Source organism: Vipera berus (assembly GCF_964194415.1).
Source record: "Vipera berus genome assembly, chromosome: 9".
In the NCBI taxonomy this organism is placed as follows: Eukaryota; Metazoa; Chordata; class Lepidosauria; order Squamata; family Viperidae; genus Vipera; species Vipera berus.
Genome location: NC_138212.1, coordinates 7,991,493 through 8,014,002, shown reverse-complemented (window position 1 = coordinate 8,014,002; position 22,510 = coordinate 7,991,493). Strand labels below are relative to the sequence as shown.

Sequence of the window (22,510 nt, the reverse complement as noted above, 5' to 3'; positions counted from 1 at the left end):
CGAGACGGTATATGTGATTCTCTCCCCAACTTATATTTCATGCTCCAATAATTCTGTGAGGTACGTTAGACTGAGACATGATTGATCCAAAGTCACCCAAATGGTTTAAGGACTGAGTAGATCTTTCCTTCCCAGCCAGCTTTAACACAACAGTTCAGGTTGCATTCAGTGATGGGGCTCACACATTAACACTAAATCAGTTTATCTCAACCTTGAACATTTTAAGATGTGTGAGCTTCAAATCTAGGGACTCCTGGGAGTTGAAGTTCACACATCTGAAGAAGAAGTACTGCATTAAACCATGTGTGATTAACGATACTTTACTGAATAAGCCATTGATTTACTCAGTGTGCTAGGCCATGGGTTTCAACCCATAATTATTGGAGTCAACCCATACCTGAAGCCACAATGAAAGAAATATATTCAGTCAATGTGCAATAGTGCAATGGAAAGGGGGGAAAGGGGAAAATCAGCTTGGATGGATGCATGCATGCATGGGATTAGAGTTGTATGCTGCTGAATCATCCAGAGCTCATGGTATCTTACAGAAATGGAAAATAGACAACTCCACAAGCATTCCCATTGCAATATATGAGCCCTTATACATCTGACTTAGAAGGGATGCGGTGGCTCAGTGGGTTAGGACGCTGAGCTTGTTGGTCAGATGGTCGGCAGTTGGTGGGTCGAATCCCGAGTGCCACGTAACAGAGTGACCGCCTGTTACTCGTCCCAGCTTCTGCCAACCTAGCAGTTCGAAAGCACGTAAAAATGCAAGTAGAAAAATAGGGACCACTACGGTGGGAAGGTAACAGCGTTCCGTGCGCCTTTGGCATCTAGTCATGCCGGCCACCTGACCACGGAGACATCCTCGGACAAGCGCTGGCTCTTTGGCTTTGAAATGGAGATGAGCACCAGCCCCTAGAGTCGGAAACAACTAGCACGCATGTGCGGGGGAACCTTTACCTTTATCTTTACCTTACATCTGACTTGTATTCTTCCAAAATTTAGTGAGGACACCACTTCAGCAAAATGGGCAGAATATTACAATAAACCTTTCATGTTGATTCTTGCAGTTTTGCACGATGCACCCAGTCCCAGGCTTGCCCCTGGATCCATCTCCTGTTACTGTCACTGTACGAAGGAATCGGAAATCCCAAAAGAAAACTATCTTTATTCCATCCTCCTAAGACTATAAAGGGCAATAAAGAACGACATTTCTGATCTGCTTCAGGATCACTGACCTTCTCCATCTCTCTGTATGTTATCTGGAGTCTTAGCAAATCTGCACAGAAAAATTACTGCCTACTACAAGAGCCTTGGTGGAGCAGTGGGCTAATGCCGGCATCAAGTTCCCTTCGTCCAGTGCGCTCCCACAGGGAGGGTCTTCTCAGGGTGCCACCGGTAAGAGATTGCTGGCGGACGACACCCAGGGATAAGGCCTTCTCAGTGGGGGCGCCTGCCCTTTGGAACCAGCTGCCAGTGGAGCTGAGGACTGCCCCCGACCTCCGTTCATTCCGCCGGGGCCTGAAGACCTGGCTCTTCGAGCTCTCTGGCCCAGGCTGAGGATTAATTTATTTTAATTGGGGTTTTATTTATACAGGGATAAATTTAATCTTTTTTAAACTTGGTTTTTAACTTTTGTATTTTTGGTTTTTAATTACCCTGTAAACCGCCCTGAGTCCTCCGGGAAAGGGCGGTATATAAATGTAATAAAATAAATAAATAAAAAATAAATAATGCCTCCTTAAGTAACACCAGCTGCCTGCAATTAGTGCAGGTTCGCATCCCACCAGGCTCAAGGTTGACTCAGCCTTCCATCCTTCCGAGGTAGGTAAAATGAGGACCCAGATTGTTGGGGGCAATTAAGCTGACTTTGTAATAATGCCGCTTGGGGGGGGCAAAAGCCCTAATAAGCAGGCATAGACATAGAATGAAGGCTACTGCTAAGCTTGTAAGCCGCCCTGAGTCTTTGGAGAAGGGCAGGATATAAATGGGATTAAAATAAAATAAAAATAAATACTATAGGTAATTTTTCTTTGTGATGATCTGTCCCCAGCTGGTCCTTCAAGTCCTCCCATTATAAATAAAATAAATAAAATTATACAACTATTACCACCGTGAGGCTATCCACCTTGTTGCTGGCCCTTCTCTTTCCTTTCCCAGATTAGACTTGGGTCTTCACATAATATGCCCAAAGTGGGATAATTTGAGGCCCCTCATTTGTGCCTCAAATGCAAACTAGTTTAGAGAATTAGCTTGATTCCAGTTTCATAACAAAAACGGCCTAACAGTCAAGTCAGTCATAACTGTTGCTGCGTGCTCACCAAGATTCTTTGGGGAAGCTAACTTTTTTCCCCTCTTTGACATACTTCTCTTAACCAGTGTTCCACCAACTCTGCTTGCATCTCTTTTGTTGATATGAATTATTTTTTTATGCAGGTGAGCGGTTTATATCAATTGGAGAACTGAAGCATAAAAGAGCAGACACGATAAAGCAATTAGTAGATTTAGGGCACTAAGTGTCTCTAATTGCTTTAGAGTTTGGGGCATGAATTCACACGACACCAAATACTTCTGGGACATGATTGAAAAGCAGCATCAAATTACTCCAAACCACCATATGGAGATTAAGAAAATATGGTCAAAATGATAGGTCTCTGGAGAATGGACAGGTTATATTTTGACGAAGGAGAATGATGCGGAGAAGTGGAAGAATGTTAAGGTTAATTTCTGTTATGGGATGAAGGCTGACAGAGCATTTGCAGAGGGCTTCAAAAAAAAAGTTAAAATTTGTGTCTGTGGTTATGTGATCAAAGCCCTGCCCTGTGACACCTATAAAAAAGAGGCAGGGCTTCAAGCATATTTTTAACTATATTTATATTGTTTAATAAAATATATTTATCACTGTAGTATTGTCCTGTATTTTGAATTTCTGCCAGTAACCTAATACTTACTTTCAATGTTTAATGGAATAATCTGGAGCAGAAAATTGGGTTTTTGTAGACTGCAGTCATTTTTACTATGACAATTTTAACTTTCTCCACATTAAAATATCTGCGACTGTATTTTTCCAAATCGGTGAACAATTATTTTGAAATAAATCTTTATCATCACTTGTCAAATAGATTCCTACAGTAGATATTTCATCTTTTTAACAGCAAGACTGAACCCGGGTTTTGCTCCAGGTATTGCTTTTCCCCCCCGCAATTAAATTCCATGTCAATCACCGACTCCATTTTGACTTTTTAAAATTCCTTGTGGACTCTCTTACAGTTAAGCCAAGTTTCCATTGATGGATGTAGAAGTACATTATAGATGTAGATAGATACAGATTCACGTACAATGATAAATTCAGGAACAGAGAATACATTTTGAATCAAAGAACCAAAATTTAAAAAAAATCTTTTAATTGGTGGTCAGGTTATCTTGATTTTTTTAAAAAAAATGCATAACCACCATGCAATTCCCTGAACTGTACTGCTAGCACGGCTGTCGCTCTAGTTTAGTTTGTGCTGTGCAATCTACTTAAGAGTCTGGAATGTCATCCAAAGAATGTTAAGGTTGTTTTAATGGCTGTGGAGGGCCTCGTGAATGGGTAATTCACCTGCCCAGAGGTGGGAGGCACTTGAAAAAATGCCAAGGATGAAAGAAAATGGTACCAGAGCTTGGAAACAAGGAGATGCAGGGAGGGGAGAAAAGAAACAGAGGTTGCTTACACTTCAGAGCTACTTAGCACCCAGGAGGCATTTCCACAATTAGTAGGCCGTGTAATTGAAACAGGCTGCCCTGAGTGCTTAATATTAACTAGCAATGCCCTTCCCGTGGCCAGGCTCTTTCTGCCTAACATAATGTATTTGTCTCACTGCTGAGAAATGGGTTCAATTAGCATTTTGCTAGGGAGATGCTAATGGTGGTTCTCATGAGACGTCTCCAAAGGCCGGCTGGGATAGGTCACAAAATAAGACATAGCTGAGTGAATGGAGAACAGGTCTGTAGAGCAGAGATCCTCAACCTTTTGGGTACCGGGGACCAGATACGTGGAGAGGTTTTTCTGCGGATAGGAGGGGGTGTAATTTTGTGTGCTGCCTGCATCACGTGGATGGGGCTTTGCTTGTTTGTGTGGCCCGGTTGCTGGCATGCCGTGGCCTGGTACTGGTCCACAGACCGTGGGTTGGGGACCCCTGCTGTAGAGCATAAGAGTCTGCTCCAAAGTGTGCTGACAAAAGAATGGCAAAATATAGTAGGTAAAAGGTAAAGGTTCCCCTGCACATGCGTGCTAGTCGTTTCCAACTTTAGGGGCCGGTGCTCATCTCTGTTTCAAAGCCGAAGAGCCAGCGCTTGTCCGAGGACGTCTCCGTGGTCATGTGGCTGGCATAACTAGATGCCAAAGGCGCACGGAATGCTGTTACCTTCCCACCGTAGTGGTCCCTATTTTTCTACTTGCATTTTTACGTGCTTTCGAACTGCTAGGTTGGCAGAAGCTGGGACGAGTAACAGGCGCTCACTCTGTTACGCGGCACTCGGGATTCGACCCGCCAAACTGCCGACCATCTGATCAACAAGCTCAGCGTCCTAACCCACTGAGCTACCGCGTCCCTTAAAATATGGTAAGAGGGAGCCTTTTCCTGACCAATAATGACAAGCCAGGTTTTAGATCTAACATATCCCAATGGTGGTTGGCTACCTTATAACGCTTATTATCCCAAATACTATTCTTCCTTCTTTTTTTCTACTCGGTACGTCTATGGTTGTCCCATGGGTGCCTTTTCCAAAAGGAAATTGTACTTCCTTGGTTTTTGTGTTGTTTTTTTTTTAAAAACACATTTCGCTTCTCATCCAAGAAGAGAAGGAAATTCAGTTAAAGAGGCTTCTTGGATAAGAAATGTTTTCAAAAGGGAAAAAAAGAAAGTCCAGTTGCCTTTGGGAAAAAGCACTTTGGGTTCCACTTGGTATGGAACCTTATGTTTTGAGAACAGTTTTATGTAATATATTTGGAAACTTAATCTTGCCATATTAACAAAGCTGCCAAAAAAAAGATCACTTGACCACTCTCCCGGGATCCAGTGATCATACCTCCTGCAAGCAAAGATTTATGAATAGGATGCTGCAATCAGTTTGTTATATACAAATGAGATCCGGTGCCCTGCTCTCGTTTTGTATCTCTTTTATTTACTGTTGAACTATACAGTATAAACAATTACCTTTCCACTTGGATGTATAGTCTGAATGACAAGAATTACATCTGCTGCTATAACGATATCTACTTATTAGCTGTACATTTCCAAGTTAATAAATTGATCACTGTATTCTATTGCTAAGGAAATTACAAATAACAAAGCTCCTTTTAAATGATGATGATAAGTTTAGCTCATTTTCTATTTTTCTTGATCAGTTTGACTAAGGTACAGATAGAATTAGTGCTGATTTGGCCTATAATTATCTCTAGTTCCTCAGTTAAGAGTTAAAATTACTTAAAAACATAATAAATATTTTTACTTTTGTTCCCTTTGGTTGGCACATGTATCTCAGTCAGATGAAAACTGTTTCCTTTGCAGTACAACCAATTTCTCCCTGGCTGAAGAAACACTAGGTTTTCTTTAGCAGCCAAATAATTTTCAAAGAAAATCCCCATCAGGTGGATGATGCAGGCTGAAGCTAAATAAAATAGATGGGAGTTTGCATAAAGGAAATCAATGCATTTCATATTGGCTGCTGAATTGCAAACTAATCTGATTTATCTAGCTTCAGCATAGGGAATTTAAATTTGAAAGGAACCACAGAGATTTAAGAAAAAATCCAGTACCTATAGTGTACAACAGATAAGTTCACAGTATGTTTAAACCAGTTACTGAATTACTGTAGTTGCTAATCACTTTAGGGTTTTCTTGCAATTTTAAAATCTCCTTTTATAGTTATTACATTCTATGTAATAACTTTATAGTTATTACATTCTATGCTGGTTCTGTATTATGATTCATCTTGGACCAGAAATAAATTTTGATTTGATGACAAATTATTTTGATTGCACAATAACCAAAGCCATTTTGTAACCAAAGGGTGTGCATTCATATACCAAATCATTCTCCAAAGAATAATACCCAAACCCAGTGCTTTTTTTGTAAAAGGAAAAGGTGCCGGAACTCACACATCATACAACCCTCCTTGCCTCCCCTACAAGGTTCCATCCAAAAAAGGTGCCAGAACTCCATTCTGAGTGTTCTATGACAAAAAAACCCTGCCCAAAGCTAAAACTCAGCTTAGTAAACGGTGTACAATTGTACCTAGAGTGTTATGCAGTTATTTATTGGTAAAGTTTATGAAGTCATTTAGTGGATTTTGAGGATAGCAAATTATGTGTTTTTTTTAAAAGATATTGCTTTATATTAGGGGTGTCAAACTCGCAATGTCATGTGATATGTTGCGACATACCATGACTTTTTTTTTACCATTGCCGGCAATAGGGTGGGCGCAGTTTCGCTATGATGCATCTGGCCTGTGGGCCGGCAATTTGACACCCCTGCTTTATAGCTTCATTTTTTTTTTGACTCACAAGTGTGCATTGAGCAATTGCCACCAGATGGTGTCAGAAAACATCATTCTTCAAGATCTACCGTAAGATTTCTCATTTGTGTATGTGTGCAGTCTCCCTCTGTGTGTGCACTCTCTCTCTCTCTGTTTGTGTGTGTGTGTGAGAGAGAGAGAGGGCAGGGAGGGGGGGGGAGAGAAAGAGAGAGAGAGAGGGAGAATGAATTTGTGACTCTGGGCAACTGCCTGGACAAATCCCTGCAGTTTTCTTGCCAAGGTTTGCCATTACCTCCTTCCTAGGGCTGAGAGAGTGTGACTGGCCCAAAGCCACTCACACTGGCTTTGTGCCTAAGGCAGAACTAGTCTCCTGGTTCCTAGCTTGATGCCTTAACCACTACGCCAAACTGGGTCTCTGAGATCCATTTACCAATGTTGTATAAGAGCAATTCTCATATACAGTAATCTATGAAAAGCGTGACAGCCAATCGGACCATTACAAAAACCAGGGACAGATGGAAGTTGACCCTCTCTTGCTAAATAGGGGGCTAGACAGCCTATCCCATATAGAGGGCTAAAATACCGATTCTGGAAACAAGGCTTGCCTGGAAACAGTGCAATGGCTATAATTCTTTCATGATGGCTACCTAACGTTTCTTCAGTTTAGTAATCAGAAGTTCTTGGATTCTTGTGAGTTTATTTATTCTTTCATGATGGCTACCTAACGTTTCTTCAGTTTATTGATCAGAAGTTCTTGGATTCTATTTGGTTGCAATCTGGCCTCTTGGGTGAACCTTAATCTTAGCAGAAAATAGAACTGACAGTAGAAATACTGTAGCCTTCTTTTCCTATCTAAAAACAGGAATAGCCAACTATTCCTCAGGACTTTGTACTGAGCCATACCCAATATCTACAGAGTCAGCACTGCCAACTTCCAGAACTTCTAATAATCAACTTGTGTTGTTGTTGTTAGTTGTGAAGTCGTGTCCGACCCATCGCGACCCTATGGACAATGTTCCTCCAGGTCTTCCTGTCCTCTACCATCTTCTGGAGTCCATTTAAGCTCACGCCTCCTGCTTCAGTGACTCCAACCAGCCACCTCATTCTCTGTCGTCCCCTTCTTCTCTTGTCCTCAATCTTTCCCAGCATTAGGCTCTTCTCCAGTGAGTCCTTCCTTCTCATTAGGTGGCCAAAGTATCTGAGTTTTAGCTTCAACTTCTACGGAGTCTGTAAAGGTATTTTATGCCAAGCCACCTTACTGATCTGTCTGGGCCAGAACTACACTATGCTACTACGAAAGAACCAACCTAGCGATAGTTAATTGGCAGCCTACTCCTGAATTTTATTTTTGTGAATGGGCCTCCCCCTCCCACATTAAAATGCCGACGATCCTCTGAAACAGAATAGGCTAAGAATGCTTGGCTGGGTGAAAAACTGGTACTTATTCCCATTCTCGTTTTTATTGCCGGAAGGCAAGGATTCTTTCTTTTTTTAAAAAAATTTGTTTATTGGTATGTAGCAGAGTTAAATTATTTAAAGCAAGGAGCAAATGTTTAATTTTCAATTATGGTGGGGTGAATTCAAAGAGCTTCCCTGTCGAGACAAGCCTGTCTTCCCCACTCTTTCCACATCTGCATCTCTTCATCCCCTGCTTAGACCCATCCAGATGTTCTAGACACGCATCATATTTATCATAGGAATGACACCGGCGAGCCAGAGCGGGTGAAATTCAATCCTCTTTATTTATGAACAAACCCTATTCTATTGTGATGGCAGCTGGTTCTTAGGACCAGCCGCAGAGGGAGGGGATCTGAGCAGGGGGGGAGAGGTCAGAGTATTCTCCAAACAGCCAAAATGGCCTGGCAAGGTAACAATGGATCCAGGAAGGGAAAAATGTGGAGGACGACAATGGGGTGATGGCATTGCTGTGACGTTGATCTGCACCAATTCCAAGGCCAAGCTCAGCCACCAAAGCCCAACACAGGGCGCCGTGACAACCCACATCTCCGGGACAGAGGGAGAGAAGCAAAAGTCTCCTTCTCCATCAAATTTCTATTCCAAGGCGTCTCTCCTTTGCAAAGACCTTCAAAACCCTGCATTGCCTGCCAGCCAACCAGCCAGCTTGGAAGGAAAGCTTGGTAGAAAATTAAGTGAACGGTGGTGCCTCTGCTAGCAACGGGCCTTCGGGTAGCACAATCCGTACCTGCCCCAGAGAGTTCACTCCGCAACAGAGTTGGGGACAGGGTTGGCATCCGAGCATTCCCTCCATGGCTTAGGAACCATTCGGTAGTTGTCTTCTACCCAGTCTTCACTCGGCCACTGAGAAGTCCAGATCCATCTTGAGGCGTAGGAGAGAAAGATGGGATCGTCTCCTCAGACCCATTGAAAGTGCTGGTTGCGAAGTAACCGAAAGAACTCGAAGCGCAGAGAAATGTGCAAAACATCAGAAAGCGCAAGTGCTCATAAAGGAAAGAGGCCTCTGGCCGGCCTGGGGAGGCCACGGTGGGAGAGAACCTCAAGCTTTGCATTACGTGAGCAAGCCACCATGCTATGCTCTCATCATGCTAATGGCAGGGGCAATTCCCACTCCGGAAGGTGATAACCTGGGACTAAAAGAGCGAAAGTCCCCCACCCTTCCCCGAAAAATATGCATGACTGTCTCTGAGTGGCTGGCTTGGATACAGAGCTCTGGTATTAAAAATAGCATGCTTTCATTAAGGAAAAGGACCGTGCAGTGGGGGGGAGGGGCTGCTTGGCTCCAGCTCACTTCTTCTCTGGGCTGCTGATGGCTCTGCTGAGTCACTTTGCCTCTTCTCCACTCCTTGTCAAAGCCTCATCCCTGGAAAATTGTGAATAATGCAGCCTTAGGTCACCTTGATGGCAAAAGGTAACCTAAGATTAAACCTGAAGTCTCTCCGAGGCCTGGGAGTGGAGAGTTTTGCAATATTGGTGCTACGAGTCGTTATTCGTGGACCGCTTGCTAAGGGGCATGGGTCATTGGGGACCAGCTGCTAAAATCTTCTATCCCCTTCCCCTCTGAAGGGGAGAATCATCACAAGCGTCATGATATCTTCATGGAACTGACATGGAAAGGGTTGCCGATATAACGTCATTGACACACCATGACATCATGGCACAAATGACATCTCTGCTGCTTGTCCTAGCCCACAGGTCTGCAACCTGCGGCTCCCAGTCCTCTGCCATGTGCAGTCCAAAAAAAAAAAGTGGGACTAAAAAAGTTCAACCAATCAATTCAAATATGCAGGGTAGGTGCATATCTCGCCTTGGCTCCACTCTTCAGTCAAACCATGTTCTGTGCATGCACGCATGTACGCACATGCACACACATTTTTTGCGGCTCCCAGTTTTTCCTTTTGTGAGGGAACCGGTTCCGAGTGGCTCTTTCACTGTTTCAGGTTGCTGACCCCTGTCCTAGCCCAAGGGTAGGCAACCTCAGCTCTTTTATGACTCATGGACTTCAACTCCCAGAATTCCTGAGTCAGCTGACTCAGGAATTCTGGGAGTTGAAGTCCATGAGTCATAAAAGAGCCGAGGTTGTCTGCTGTCCTAGCCTGGTATATCTTCTCTTACCTGTTGCAATTTCCTCTTCTGGAGAAGGAAGGGAGTAAAGTCAAACTTCGCCTTCCTGCTGTTCAACCAGTGGGGGTGGATTGTAAATAGCATTTTTAAACTCCATCCTAACTTGGAAGAGTTGCACAGTTGAGGATTGTCTGTATGATATTCATTTAGATCAGGGGTAGGCAACCTTGGCTCTTTTGTGACTCGTGGACTTCAACTCCCAGAATTCCTGAGCCAGCATGGCTCAGCTTGGAAACCTCTCTCAGCATGGCCGGCTCAGGAATTCTGGGAGTTGAAGTCCACGAATCATAAAAGAGCCAAGGTTGCCTACCCCTGATTTAAGATAATGACAATGATGACAATAATGATAATGAACATACCTTATAAAAACAGGAATCCCAGTGCCCGCCAACGGCCTGGCCTGGGCTATTCAGCTACCTGCACCCCTGTGCAGTTTTCTTTACTTTCCGACGTTATGGCCAAGTATTCAGAACTGTTAGGACACAAAAAGACGTGAGCGTACTTCAGAAATGGAGCTGAGGTCACCTTCCCCCACTCCTCCCTTACACAATACAAACTCCAGTAACTGCTGGAGTTTCATCACAACCAAATGCTAAGCCAGCCTTCAGTATCTTTTCAAGATGTGGTGTGCTTTGGTACCCCAATAAGATCAAGTGACTCAGTTAGGAGACCCAGAACACCCCCTCCTCCCTGTGAGGGAGACAAAGCTAGTGACAAGCCATTTCCTTGCATGATGCCATGGTAGAAGAATGAAAAGAGGGGGAATCATGGTGGTAAGCAGCAGAATAAGCCTCATAGAAGAATGAGTAACAGTTGCAGGACATCTTGATTTATGGAAAGCTGGAAAGCCCAACAGAGAGGGCAAGGATGCAAAATGAGTGGGGCTTATGGTCAAGCCAGGATTCATGATCCATCAAATCTCCAGGAGTTATTGAGTTTGACTCAATTCCTTCTAGAAGTTTTAGGCCTACCAAAGCTCCTTTAACTTCCTTGTGAGCATGCAGAAGTTGCTTGTGGACCCAACGATTTTAAGAAAAGTGAACCTCATGCTTTTTCAAATCACATGCTTTTTGCAATCACAAGCCACGAAGGAAGAGGTCTGTCCTTGAAGTGTGATAATGATGAAACATAAAAAAAATATACATCTTGGCTTTGTCAACAACTTAGGAAAGAAAGCAAGTATACTTTCTCTCTCTCTCACTGGACAAGTTCATTCCTCTTCCCACGCGTGCTCCAGAGATTTTTCCTTTGCTAATGTATATATACCTACTTAATTATCCACTGTCCCATCCCAGCCCTACCCAGTGTAGAACCTTAGTAGACAGGACATAGGGAATAGCCTTGAAAAATAGGAAAAGCCACTGCCAAGGTAATAGTCAGTTAAGAGGGGCTTGAGCCTGGATCAAGAAGCTAGTTTGAGTAATTATCTAGTTACTCAAAGATAAAGTGAAGAGGAAAGCATATTCAATTTTGCAAGAACCTGTTATTATATTTGTTACAATAACAACTACAATGACCTATATGACATCAGTTTCTTTGTCTGGTCTACCTTGCTGGGTTGATGCCTAATGCCACAGAAGCTGCCAGGAGCAATCTTTGATGTCAACGTCAGCTTAGGCGTTTCTTTTACTACAATGTCTGGTTTCTGTATGAGCTGCTCATCAGTACTCAAAACACACAATTGGTAAGCTTCATCCCAGAGCAACATGGCTCACTATATAGCACTGGGTAGCTAACAGCCACTCAATACAGTTAGAACTTGGAACCCCCACATTGTTCCCCCTTGCTTCTTCTCCTGCCCTAACCCACTCTCCTTACGCATTTTCTTGAGCAGCTGCTTCTGTTGCTGCAGCAATTTTCTTGTAGCAATAGATCATCTCAGCTACCAGCCAGATGGTCAGGACAACAATGAGGACGTACATCATGATTTCGGAGACAATAGATGCCATATCCCGATTGGCTATGGATGAAAAGGGAAGACAGGGATAGGGCTATGTGAAGTACAGACATCCAGGTTTAGCTAAAATTGGTTATACTCTGGGCCCCTTTTTGCCAGAATGGAAATGGATACTAAGGTTCTGGGAAACTGTGGCTCATGGACCACAGGCAAAGAATGACCTTGCTTCATCTGGAAGTGAACCCACTAACTCTGGGGCTCTCTGGCACATTCCTAAAACTCAACGGGATTCTTTCCAGTAACTATTCTCGGAGTTCTCTTTAACCTGATTTATTTGGATGAACAGATGGAGCTACAAGAATTCCAGCATTTCAGTGCTATTTCTCTAAAGTGACATTTCTGTTTTTGTTTTTAACAGCTTTCTATGATCCACCAAGGAACTGGATCTTCTCAGTGACAATGGAGAAGTTTGCAACTGACTGCCTACATAATATATTTTTTTTCTCAGTATAAGAACAAACTATTATACCTAGTCTATCTGTGGCTCTCTCTCTCTTTTGATTCTGGCTACATCCATCCTTACTTCTGGTTATGCTCATTGGTGGAACGCAGGCAAGAAGCCACCCCTTCCTTCTGACTCCACTCACACTGGACTTATTTTTGCCTGCTGTAGGAGTGTCAGCTTTGAGAACTAGGATAAGTTCTGAAACTGCCAGATTGGACACCGTGGGAAATAAGATGGTTAAAAAGATGATCTGATCCATAAGTGATCTGAGGTTTAAACTCTCTAATCGTCTACAACACGCTAAGGTACCCTTGCCTGCTCCACAGCCTTGAGCGCCAGCTTTGTGCTTACCTTTTTCAACCACATCAAGGTGGATGGTCTTGTTGATCATGATGTTGTAGGAGAACTCATTGGCAAAATGGAGTGTGCGGTTGACACTGCAGATGTATTCCCCTGCGTGTTCGAAAGTCACGTTCAGGATGAAAATGGAGACATCCTGCAAATCTGCAATTTTCTTGGTACCATTCCACACCACAAGATCTTCAAAGCGAGGATCATACACAACAAGCTTTTCATAGAAATCATAGTGAAGAATCTGGAGAAAAGACGCAGAGGATCCAATCGGAACCAGGAGAAACAATATTGCACACAGGAAACTACAGCCCTTCAGTAATACAGGTAGTCCTCGATTTACAACAGTTCATCTAGTGACTGTTCAAAGTTATAACAGCACTGGGGAAAAAAGTGACTGATGAGGGGGTTTTTTTCCCCACAGCTGCAACCTTTGTAACATCCCCATGATAGTGTGATCAAAATTCGGATGCTTGGCAACCTGGTTCATACTTAGGACCATTACGGCATCCTGGGGTCATGTGATCAACTTTTGCAACCTTTGCAGAGTTAATGGGGAAGCCAGATTCACTTAACAACCAGGTTACTAGCTTATCAACTGCACCGATTCACTTAACAATTGGGGCAAGAAATGGGTTAAAACTCACTTAACAAATGTCTCAGTTAACAAACAGCTGAAGAGCAGGCAGCTAGTTCTCTGCTAAGATATTCCTTCTTTGCTCCAGCACACACCTTGACTAGGTCGGTTGTCCCCTCTTCTTTGAAGAACCATTCAGTAAAAGCTTCTGCCTCTGTTTCACTCCGTTTTTTGCACGAGATGCAACGGATCTTGAAAGACTCGCCAACTACGGCCTCCGTGTCTGCATCCACCTCCACACATCCGCCTTGGCACAGAGTCACTGAAAGAGAAGAAATCAGAAAAATTACAGACAGATATTAAAAAAAACTTCCTGATCTCTTTTCAGCTTTTACATCCTCCAGTTGTTGTTGGTTTTTTTTTGCATATTTTAAAATCTTTAAGGAACAAAATAAAATATAACATTTATTACTTCAATGGTTAAATAATTAATGGAATATATAAAAGCAGATTCCTTGTATCGTCTTAGGAAGTAGCATACAGTAAATGACAAAACTCTAACCTTAATACTTATATGGATATGTCATCATTCCTAAAATAAATGTCCATGTTCTTGTAAACAAAAATAGAGGGGGGAAAAGAATGAAAAGTGAAGCATAAATACTTAAAAAATGCAAACAGGCATTGGGTATTAAATTCCTTACCATTGCAGCCTACCAATTATATCACAATAATTATAAACATGCTGGTTTCCCTTCAGATGGTGTAAATCTTTCACCCAAACATTTTCTAGCTTTATTTGGGTGTCATTTTTATTTCCAAGGGAGGATCCATTCTGCAGAGGGATGGGTGCAGAATCTCAAAATATTCCCCTGCATTTTCTCAATATGATCACTCAATATCAGCCCTTTCAGGCAAACCAGTCTAGGACAGTTGTTTCTCAACTTTAGCAACTTGAGGGTGTGTGGACTTCAACTCTCAGAATTCCCCAGCCAGCATTCTGGGAGTTGAAGCCCACCCATCTTCAAGTTGCTAAGGTTGAGAACTACTGGTCTAGGTCAAAATCATGTAGACCAATATACTTTTATTGTAAAGTTATGGTTAACAGAATCTTACAAGATCTTGTAGTGGGCCTCCCCACATAAAATAGTTTTTTTTTAAATTTATTGTAACTGGTTGTTTTATTGTATGTTGCCCAGAATCACAACTGTGAGTTGGGCAGCTATAAAAATCTGAAGATAGATGGATGAAAGTTGGTGGAGTATAGATAGAAGTAAATAGAAGATTGATGATAGAAGACAGAGGATAGATAGATAGATAGATAGATAGATAGATAGATAGATAGATAGATAGCTCTAATGCATTAGTAACTAATTATTTGTTTAATGATGTGATATGATTCTGTAAGCCTAATTAATGTGAACCTGTCCACTTTCCTTGTTGCCAGGTTTCTCAAGCCGAGTTCTGAACAACCAAGTGTAAAAAATCTCACTTTTAATGAAACACATTCTGAATTTCTGACAAAAAGCTCAACCACGCTCACAGCAGCCATTCACTCCACTTTGGAGATCCTGGGGGCCTGACAGAATATACCAGGGGTCTTCAAACTTGGCCCTTTTAGGACTTGTGGACTTCAACTCTATTCTGATTGACTGGAGTTGATTTACTTCACCATAACCTAGTTCAGGGGTCGGCAACCTCGGCTCTTTTATGACTCGTGGACTTCAACTCCCAGAATTCCTGAGCCAGCATAGCTGGCTCAGGAATTCTGGGAGTTGAAGTCCACGAGTCATAAAAGAGCCGAGGTTGCCGACCCCTGACCTAGTAAATGATTTATAGTTTGTGAACCAGGCATTCTTAGTTTAAATCTTAATAGGGGTGATTTTTTTCCCCTTCAAAAAGTGATAAAGCAGTTTATACAAAGCTTCAAAAATGCTTCTGACTAGGTAAATATGTCTCCAGCCATCCTGGATACCCAGACAAACTCAGCTGTGAAGCACCAAGTGGCAGAATGTCATGTTGAAGCTTCTCTTTGAAAATCCTTCGCTTCAAATAGGCTTCTGTTATGGAGATTGCACTCAGCTTTATCTCCCAAACAGAGAAAGAGTGGCAGGTGAATATGCTGATAGCCTCCTTTTTTAGAAATTTGGGGGTCTCAGCAAACACTTTAACCTGCCCATTTGACACTGATCATAGAAACTGAACTGGGAGGTGGAGAAAGGATGTTTTGGCAGGCACTTTGTTTTCCTTTTCGAAAATAAATAAATAAAATGAATCTAAAAGGAGAGAGAGAGAGAGAGTTGCATGCCTAAGGAAGAGCCATCCCAAGAGGAAGCAATGGCAGATAGTGTAATCTGATGCATGTTTATTCCAAAGTAAACCTCACAAGAGTTCAGCGAAGTTCATTCCCGTAGCTGCCAAAATTGTAATCAGATAAATTACTCCAGCTTCTGGAGAAGGACAGATTACGCATCGAAACAGGAAGATGAAAGTGTGTAACTAAAGCTACAATAACGTACAGGTAGTTCTCGACTTACAACAATTGGTTTAGAGACCGAAGTTACAACAGCACTAAAAAAAACCCCTGACTTGACCAGTCCTTGCGCTTATGACCACTGCAGCGTCCCCACAGTCATGTGATAAAATTGTTGAGTGCTTGGCAACCGATATGTATTTTCAACAGGTGCAGTATCCTGAGGTCACATGATCACTCTTTGTGATCTTCCCAGCCAGCAAAGTCAATGGAGGAAACCAGATTTGCTTAATGACCATGTTGTTCAATTAACAGCTGCAATGATCCACTTTACAACCACATCAAAAGAAAAAGTAATAGCAGGCATAACTCAGTTAACAATGGCTTTGCTTAGCCACAGATATTCTGCTCAGTTGTGGTTGTAAATTCAGAATGACCTGTAACTCATTGCTTAATTTGGCAACAGATACCCACCAGACCAGGGGTAGGCAACCTTGGCTCTTTTATGTCTCGTGGACTTCAACTCCCAGAATTCCTGAGCCAGCCATGCTGAGGGGAAAGGGAGAGGTTTCCAAGCTGAGCCATGCTGGCTCAGGAATTCTGGGAGTTGAAGTCCACGAGTCATAAAAGAGCCAAGGTTGCCTATCCCTGCACCAGACTGAAAATTCTGACCATATATAAAAATCTAGGCTCCTCCCCATTTTGGTTTCTCAGATGTTGCAAAGGTGACAAAGAAACACAATATTCAGGAGCCTGGGGAACATTTACCGTTGTGGGAATTTTACAGAATTGTCAACTTGGGAGATTTTGAGATGCAATGTACCTTCTTTCTAAGCACCATTTGGCCTCAACCCACAAGCTGTCAAACAGCACTTGAGCGAGAGCTTTGCAAATTTAATGATTGGAAATGGGTTGAAAATTCATTTTAAGCAGCATCCAAAACCAAACATTTCCACCATTGTGCAACTTGCTTAATGGTAACAGCCTACTTTGTTGGGATTTTTAAACAATTATGACCCTTTTTCCCATCTCTAATAAGATACTCAATTTCCTATTAAGATGTTACTTTCTCTGTAATTTCAATTCCTATTAAGATGTTACTTTCTCTGTAATTTCAATATTGAACCAGTTAGAATTTATTATTAGATTCTAGATCTTTACAGCTGCAATTCCTGGGCATCTAGCAATAAGCCCCACTGAAAATTAATTTCTGCACAAAGCTGTCCAATGTCCAGAGGAAACAAGCTTACATCAATAAATGCACATAGGGCAAACTTAGGATAAGAAAGCCAATGGCTCTAAACTGCTGGAAACATTCATAACAGATTAATTATTGTTATAACCCATTAAAGCATAGTTACAATCCTGCCACTTAAGCAAAAGACTCCAGCCACATTGGTTTGTACAACAGAAGACTGCACCTCCATTCAATGCACACAAGAGCCAGAGAGGGCCACACCTGATAGAAACATGCACCTACAAATTTGGTTACTGTTTTTTCAGAGGATATTATTTGTGTGTCATTTGCAAAGAGCCTCACGCAATCTAAAGTGAGGCCATTGATTTGCCCAGTAATGGAACTGCTTTGGAACTTCTAATTCCAAATCCTTTCCAGAAAATCAGCTGGAGGCAGGCCCAGAGCCAAACAGCTGCAGCAGAAACTGGAAGTGAACAGAAGCAGCATTGTATATTTGAATATATGCAGAGGGTATTTTATGAACCATTAAGTAATTTCAGATTGCCCCAATGTTCTTGAGAGTTAGAATTTAGATTAGGAGAGAAAACATTCTAGATCAGGGTTGCCCAACCTTGGCAACTTGAAGATGTGTGGACTTCAACTCCCAGAATTGGGCAGCTATAAAAATCTAAAGATAGATGGATGAGAGTTGGTGGAGTATAGACAGAAGTAAATAGAAGATTGATGATAGAAGACAGAGGATAGATGAGATAGATGGATGGATAGATCTAATGCATTAGTAACTAATTATTAGTTTAATGATATATGATTCTGTAAGCATAATTAATGTGAACCTATCCACTTTCCTTGTTGCCAGGTTTCTCAAGCCGAGTTCTGAACAACCAAGTGTAAAAAATCTCACTTTTAATGAAACACATTCTCAATTTCTGACAAAAAGCTCAACCACGCTTACAGCAGCCATTCACTCCACTTCGGAGATCCTGGGGGCCTGACAGAATATACCAGGGGTCTTCAAACGTGGCCCTTTTATGACTTGTGGGCTTCAACTCCCAGAATTCCTCAGCCAGACACGCTGGCTGAGGAATTCTGGGAGTTGAAGTCCACAAGTCCTAAAAGGGCCAAGTTTGAAGACCCCTGGAATATACCAACATTGATTTGGTTTATTCATTGATAAACCACTTGAAGTCAAAGAAAACCAGACTCCTCTAGCACTTTCCAGAAAAGAGTTCAATATAATTTTCCTTCTTTCCTTCCACCAAACACTCAGGTCCTTCAGCTGAAGGAGTTTCTTATATATGGTGACTCATCTAACAGAAAAAAAAAAACAACTGCAGGTGACCAGGTAGGGAAGTCTGAAAATCAGAATGAAATTGGAAGAACAATGGCCAAAATATATACTGGGGGCTGATTAAGAACATCTAGGAGGCAAAGGGGATACACAATGAAGTGGAAATGAAGGAAATGATGATGAACCTACTTTTCAGGAGTTGTTATGCAAGGAAACAGACAAATGAACCACGTTAAACCTCTCAGAAAAGGGCAGCATAAAACAAAATACATAGCTCTTGCTGTGACTTTTCAAAGGCCTTTTCAAGCAGTGTTTTTCAAACTTAGCAACTTTAAAACATGTGGACTTCAACGCTCAGAATTCCCCAACCAGCATGGGATTCTGGGAGTTGAAGTCCCCACATTTTAAAGTTGCCAAGTTTGAAAAATACTGTTGTACAAGAACCTTTAGCCAAATTACTTTCATATCTTCTGATGATGACATGCTTTATTTTAATTCACTTTTTTATTTGCTGTTGCTGGTCTCGTTTTTGTCTTAAATTGAAAACAAAATTGAATCAAATTGAAGGTTTGTTTTTAAAGTCCTATGCTGTCATTGTCTGTCTGTCTGTCTGTCTGTCTGTCTGTCTGTCTGTCTGTCTGTCTGTCTGCCTGTCTATCTATCTATCTGTTGTGTCCACAGGAAAAAATGACAATAAAGGCTATCTAATCTAATCTTAATTGGTTCCAGGAGCATGATGAGTACCAAACATTTTTTCCCCCATGGGGTATAATGTAGTGACTCACAAGGTAGCTGAGAATGACAATTTCTAGTCTGTGCTTTGAGTACCAAAAAATGATGAACACCAGGACAAAATTTTCGCATCAGAATGTGTTGCATACCAAATTGAGTTGTGTTTCAAAACAGCTGAGTACCAAGATACCACTTTATTTACTCTGCTATTGTAATATCCTCATTCTGTTTCTTTTGATGGTTTTAAAAACATTAGTACCATCCATCAGCTTTGTCTACGAATGAGTTTGTCTTGTAGGTTGTAAAAAGTAGGAACAACTGGAAATAAATAAAAATTGATGCTAAAAATTGTTTTTGCCCAGCAGGTTGGGAATTGACGGTACTATACATATTTTCCATTCAATTCCTGGATGAGAGAAAGAGGAGGTTATGTTGATCAAGTTGTTAATTATTTTTCAACTCTTGCAGGATGATGACATTGTAAGAGGACAGCTGTGTTTATCTACGTGACAAAAAAAAATCAAGAGTCTAGTAGCATCTGATCAGATATGGTAGCATCAGATGCATCTGATGCAAGGAGTTTTAGGTCATGGAATATATGCCTTTTAATAAAAAAAATTAGTTGGAAAACCAGACTCTTCCCCCCCCCCCTCCAGATGAAAGAAAGTTTCACACCCTTTTATAGAATGCCTCAAAGTTCCTGTGATTGTGTGTTGCAGGGCTTGGGCATCTGAAGGCCGAATTTCATTGTAGGACATTGAATGAAAAGTATGTTTCTCTGGACCAGAAAATAACTCTTATCTCTCCAGGGGGCTGATGAGGCAAAGGTTCCAAGCAGCCTTTGAAATCGGCAAGGATAACTGAGATTGGAAGCTGCAGAAAATGAGGAAAGAAATTGGAAGCATGGCCTCCTGTCACCATACATGCTCCATGAAAAAGCAAGAAAATGAAGGCTACCTTTAAATGCATTAAGAGTTTGCTAGCAAAACAGCTAGCATTAAATGCATTAAGAGTTTGCTAGCAAAACTGATGCAAGAGGTGGCCCTCAGTGTACATTATTTGAGGAGGGGGGGGTTTAAGACCTGAAATTGCAAGGCCAAGGCAACAGGAAGGATGCAGATTATTTATCATTTTCTTTTAAACAGTTTTTAAAAAAACCTTAGACGAGAGTTAGTGAAAATTGTATTTTCCGATTATTTATTTATTTATTTAATTAAATTTCTATACCGTCCTATTCCCGAATTATATGTTCCAATTATAGGTTGCCTCCAGAATTAAGAAAACGTATGTTTCCTTAAGTACTGATGGTGTCGCCTAGTAATGAGGCAACTGCAGGAAAACAAGCAGGCTCAAGAGAGCACCCAGGATCCGTCATTTCAACCCTGAGCTACAAATATTCTCCTTCACTGGAAACTTCTATTTCTTCAATCGCCTTGGCAATCTGACCCAAGCATGGTTGCCATCCCTGGATTATCTCTGTCCCTGCACAGCTAGGAGAGATGCCATCCACCATCTCTGGAAATCCAAGGTCACAAAGCACATTTCCCTCTGTTGAGTCAGAAAGAAATCTGTGTTTGGAGGTCCCTGTCTCCAGTAGAGCTCCGTCCTTGAAGCCCCCTTCAAACCTCCAGGCATCTTTTTTTTTAAGTTTTCTGTTTTCTTCCTCCACCCACCCACTGCGATTTCATTTCACTCATTTGCAAGAAATTCCAGGTTGGCTCCAGTGAAGAGGAGAGCCTGGCCTGGATTAAGGCATCAGGAGTTTTAGGGGACAGCCTTCCCCACCAAAAGGAAAAGGGGGAAAAAAAGATGCAAAAGTTTTTTTTGGGGGGGGGCGGGTGTGTGTGTGTGTGTGTGTGTGTGTGTGTGAAGCAATTGCATTAGCTCCATCCCAAGCCCACACCTGACAGACCTAGAAGTCCAGGCCTAACCTGCGGTAGTGAAAACCAGCAAGAAAACCGACCGCATCCGGGACTGAAACTCTTGGCACGAAATAAACGCCAAGCGGCAAGAGGCTTTCCCGGACACGTTTATCTCCTTACCGCGTTCAGAAAACCTCCAAATCGCGTGCCGAGAGGCCTTTGGGAGGGGTAAAGACGGGCTGGTGTCGGGGCTGGCAGGGTGGGCTTCCTCCTATCCCGGCGAGGCCTGCGCCGGCCGGCGTCCGCACGCAGCCCGAGGGGCGAGACTTGAATGGGGAAAGAAGACTGGCCCTTACGCCGGGCTCCCCGCGAACCCTCCGGGCTCCCACCGCCGTCTGCTCGGACCTTCTCCAACCGCCCCCCACCCACCCACCCACCGCCCGCTCGCCCCGTTCGTCCAACTCACCCAGGGCCAGGCAGAGCAGCAGCGAGACGGGTGGCGGGGCGGCCATGCTGGGGGATCGGATCCAGGGTGCGCTCGCTCCCTTCTCGAGCGGGAGGTGGGCCGCTCCGGTGGGCTCGTCCGGCCCTTTCCAAGCCCCCTCTTGAGGTCAACAGTCAAGACGATCCTGGGCAAGAATCTTCCCGGGAGGGTTTATTTATAGCTTGCTCAGCGGCCGCCCCGAAGGAAACCCAGCCGCGGCTCGGAATGTCCCAGCCGGATCCACCTGCCCTCGCCTCGGGACACCCGATCCTCCTCCTCCTCCTCTCCGGGATCTGCACGGACGTCGGCCGCGCCAGGCGCCCCGCCGCTCCTGGCCCCGACGACGACGGCTGCTGCTGCGGCTGCTGCCCCCGTCGGCCCGGGTCTGCGAGAGAGCCAAGCCGGGGAGCAAGATGGCACGAAGAAGCAGAGGAGGCGGCGGCCGGCTGCTGGGGGAGCCATAAAAGTTGGGATGGGCCCGAGGAAAGGCGAGCAGGCGGCGCGGCGGGAAGCGGCTCCCCTTCTTCAGAGCCAGCCGCGGGCAAAGCGGCGGCTCCTCCCGATCGCGCCGCCCAAAGGCTCGGCCCCCCGCGCTCCCGCGTCCTATTCGGCTTCAAGGGGCGCCCGGCCCGCCAAGGTCTGGAGGCTTGCGGCCCTGCTCGGCTGAAAGGTCGCGGCTCCCCCGGCCCGCCAGGAAGCCCCCCACCCCACCCCCGCGCGGTCTTTCCCGAAGCCTTTTCTCAATTGGGGTGTGTGTGTGTGTGTGTGTGGGGAGGGGGTGTCGCTTCTCTCCAAATGAGACGCCTCCTCTTAAAAAACACACACACACACAAAAAGACCACTTTTCCAAGCAAGCCCTTTGCAAAAAAAAAAAAAAAAAAAAGGGGGGGGGGCAAGCTCTCCGCCGGCGCCCAGGAGGAGCCCGAGATCAGCCGCCTCCTCGGACAGGTGCCTCCGCGGGACTGGAGAGGGAGGGCTCCATCGCTTCTCGGCTGGCCGGCTGTCTGAAACCTTGGCGCGC

The 22,510-nt window shown here is 43.5% G+C and overlaps 1 protein-coding gene across 1 annotated transcript; it reads right to left on the bottom strand.

Moving 5' to 3' along the window:
• Positions 1–10,480: 10,480 nt before the first annotated feature.
• Positions 10,481–22,302, bottom strand: SCN1B (sodium voltage-gated channel beta subunit 1). Its single transcript, XM_081335451.1, has 5 exons — positions 21,472–22,302; positions 13,608–13,774; positions 12,876–13,119; positions 11,941–12,082; positions 10,481–10,594 (listed from the first exon to the last, which is right to left on the bottom strand). Exons 1-5 carry the CDS (start codon positions 21,515–21,517, stop codon positions 10,528–10,530), a joined length of 666 nt encoding a protein of 221 aa, XP_081191577.1. The 5' UTR covers positions 21,518–22,302; the 3' UTR covers positions 10,481–10,527.
• Positions 22,303–22,510: the final 208 nt, after the last annotated feature.

Excerpts from the sequence above, each read along its gene's own strand:
- SCN1B (XM_081335451.1), bottom strand. The coding sequence starts at position 21,517 with ATGGCCGCCCCGCCACCCGTCTCGCTGCTGCTCTGCCTGGCCCTGG. Across the intron at positions 13,775-21,471 it reads GCTGCTCTGCCTGGCCCTGG|TGACTCTGTGCCAAGGCGGA; the intron begins GTGAGTTGGACG and ends CTTCTCTTTCAG. Across the intron at positions 10,595-11,940 it reads GCAGCTGCTCAAGAAAATGC|TTCTGAATACTTGGCCATAA; the intron begins GTAAGGAGAGTG and ends GTGTCCTAACAG.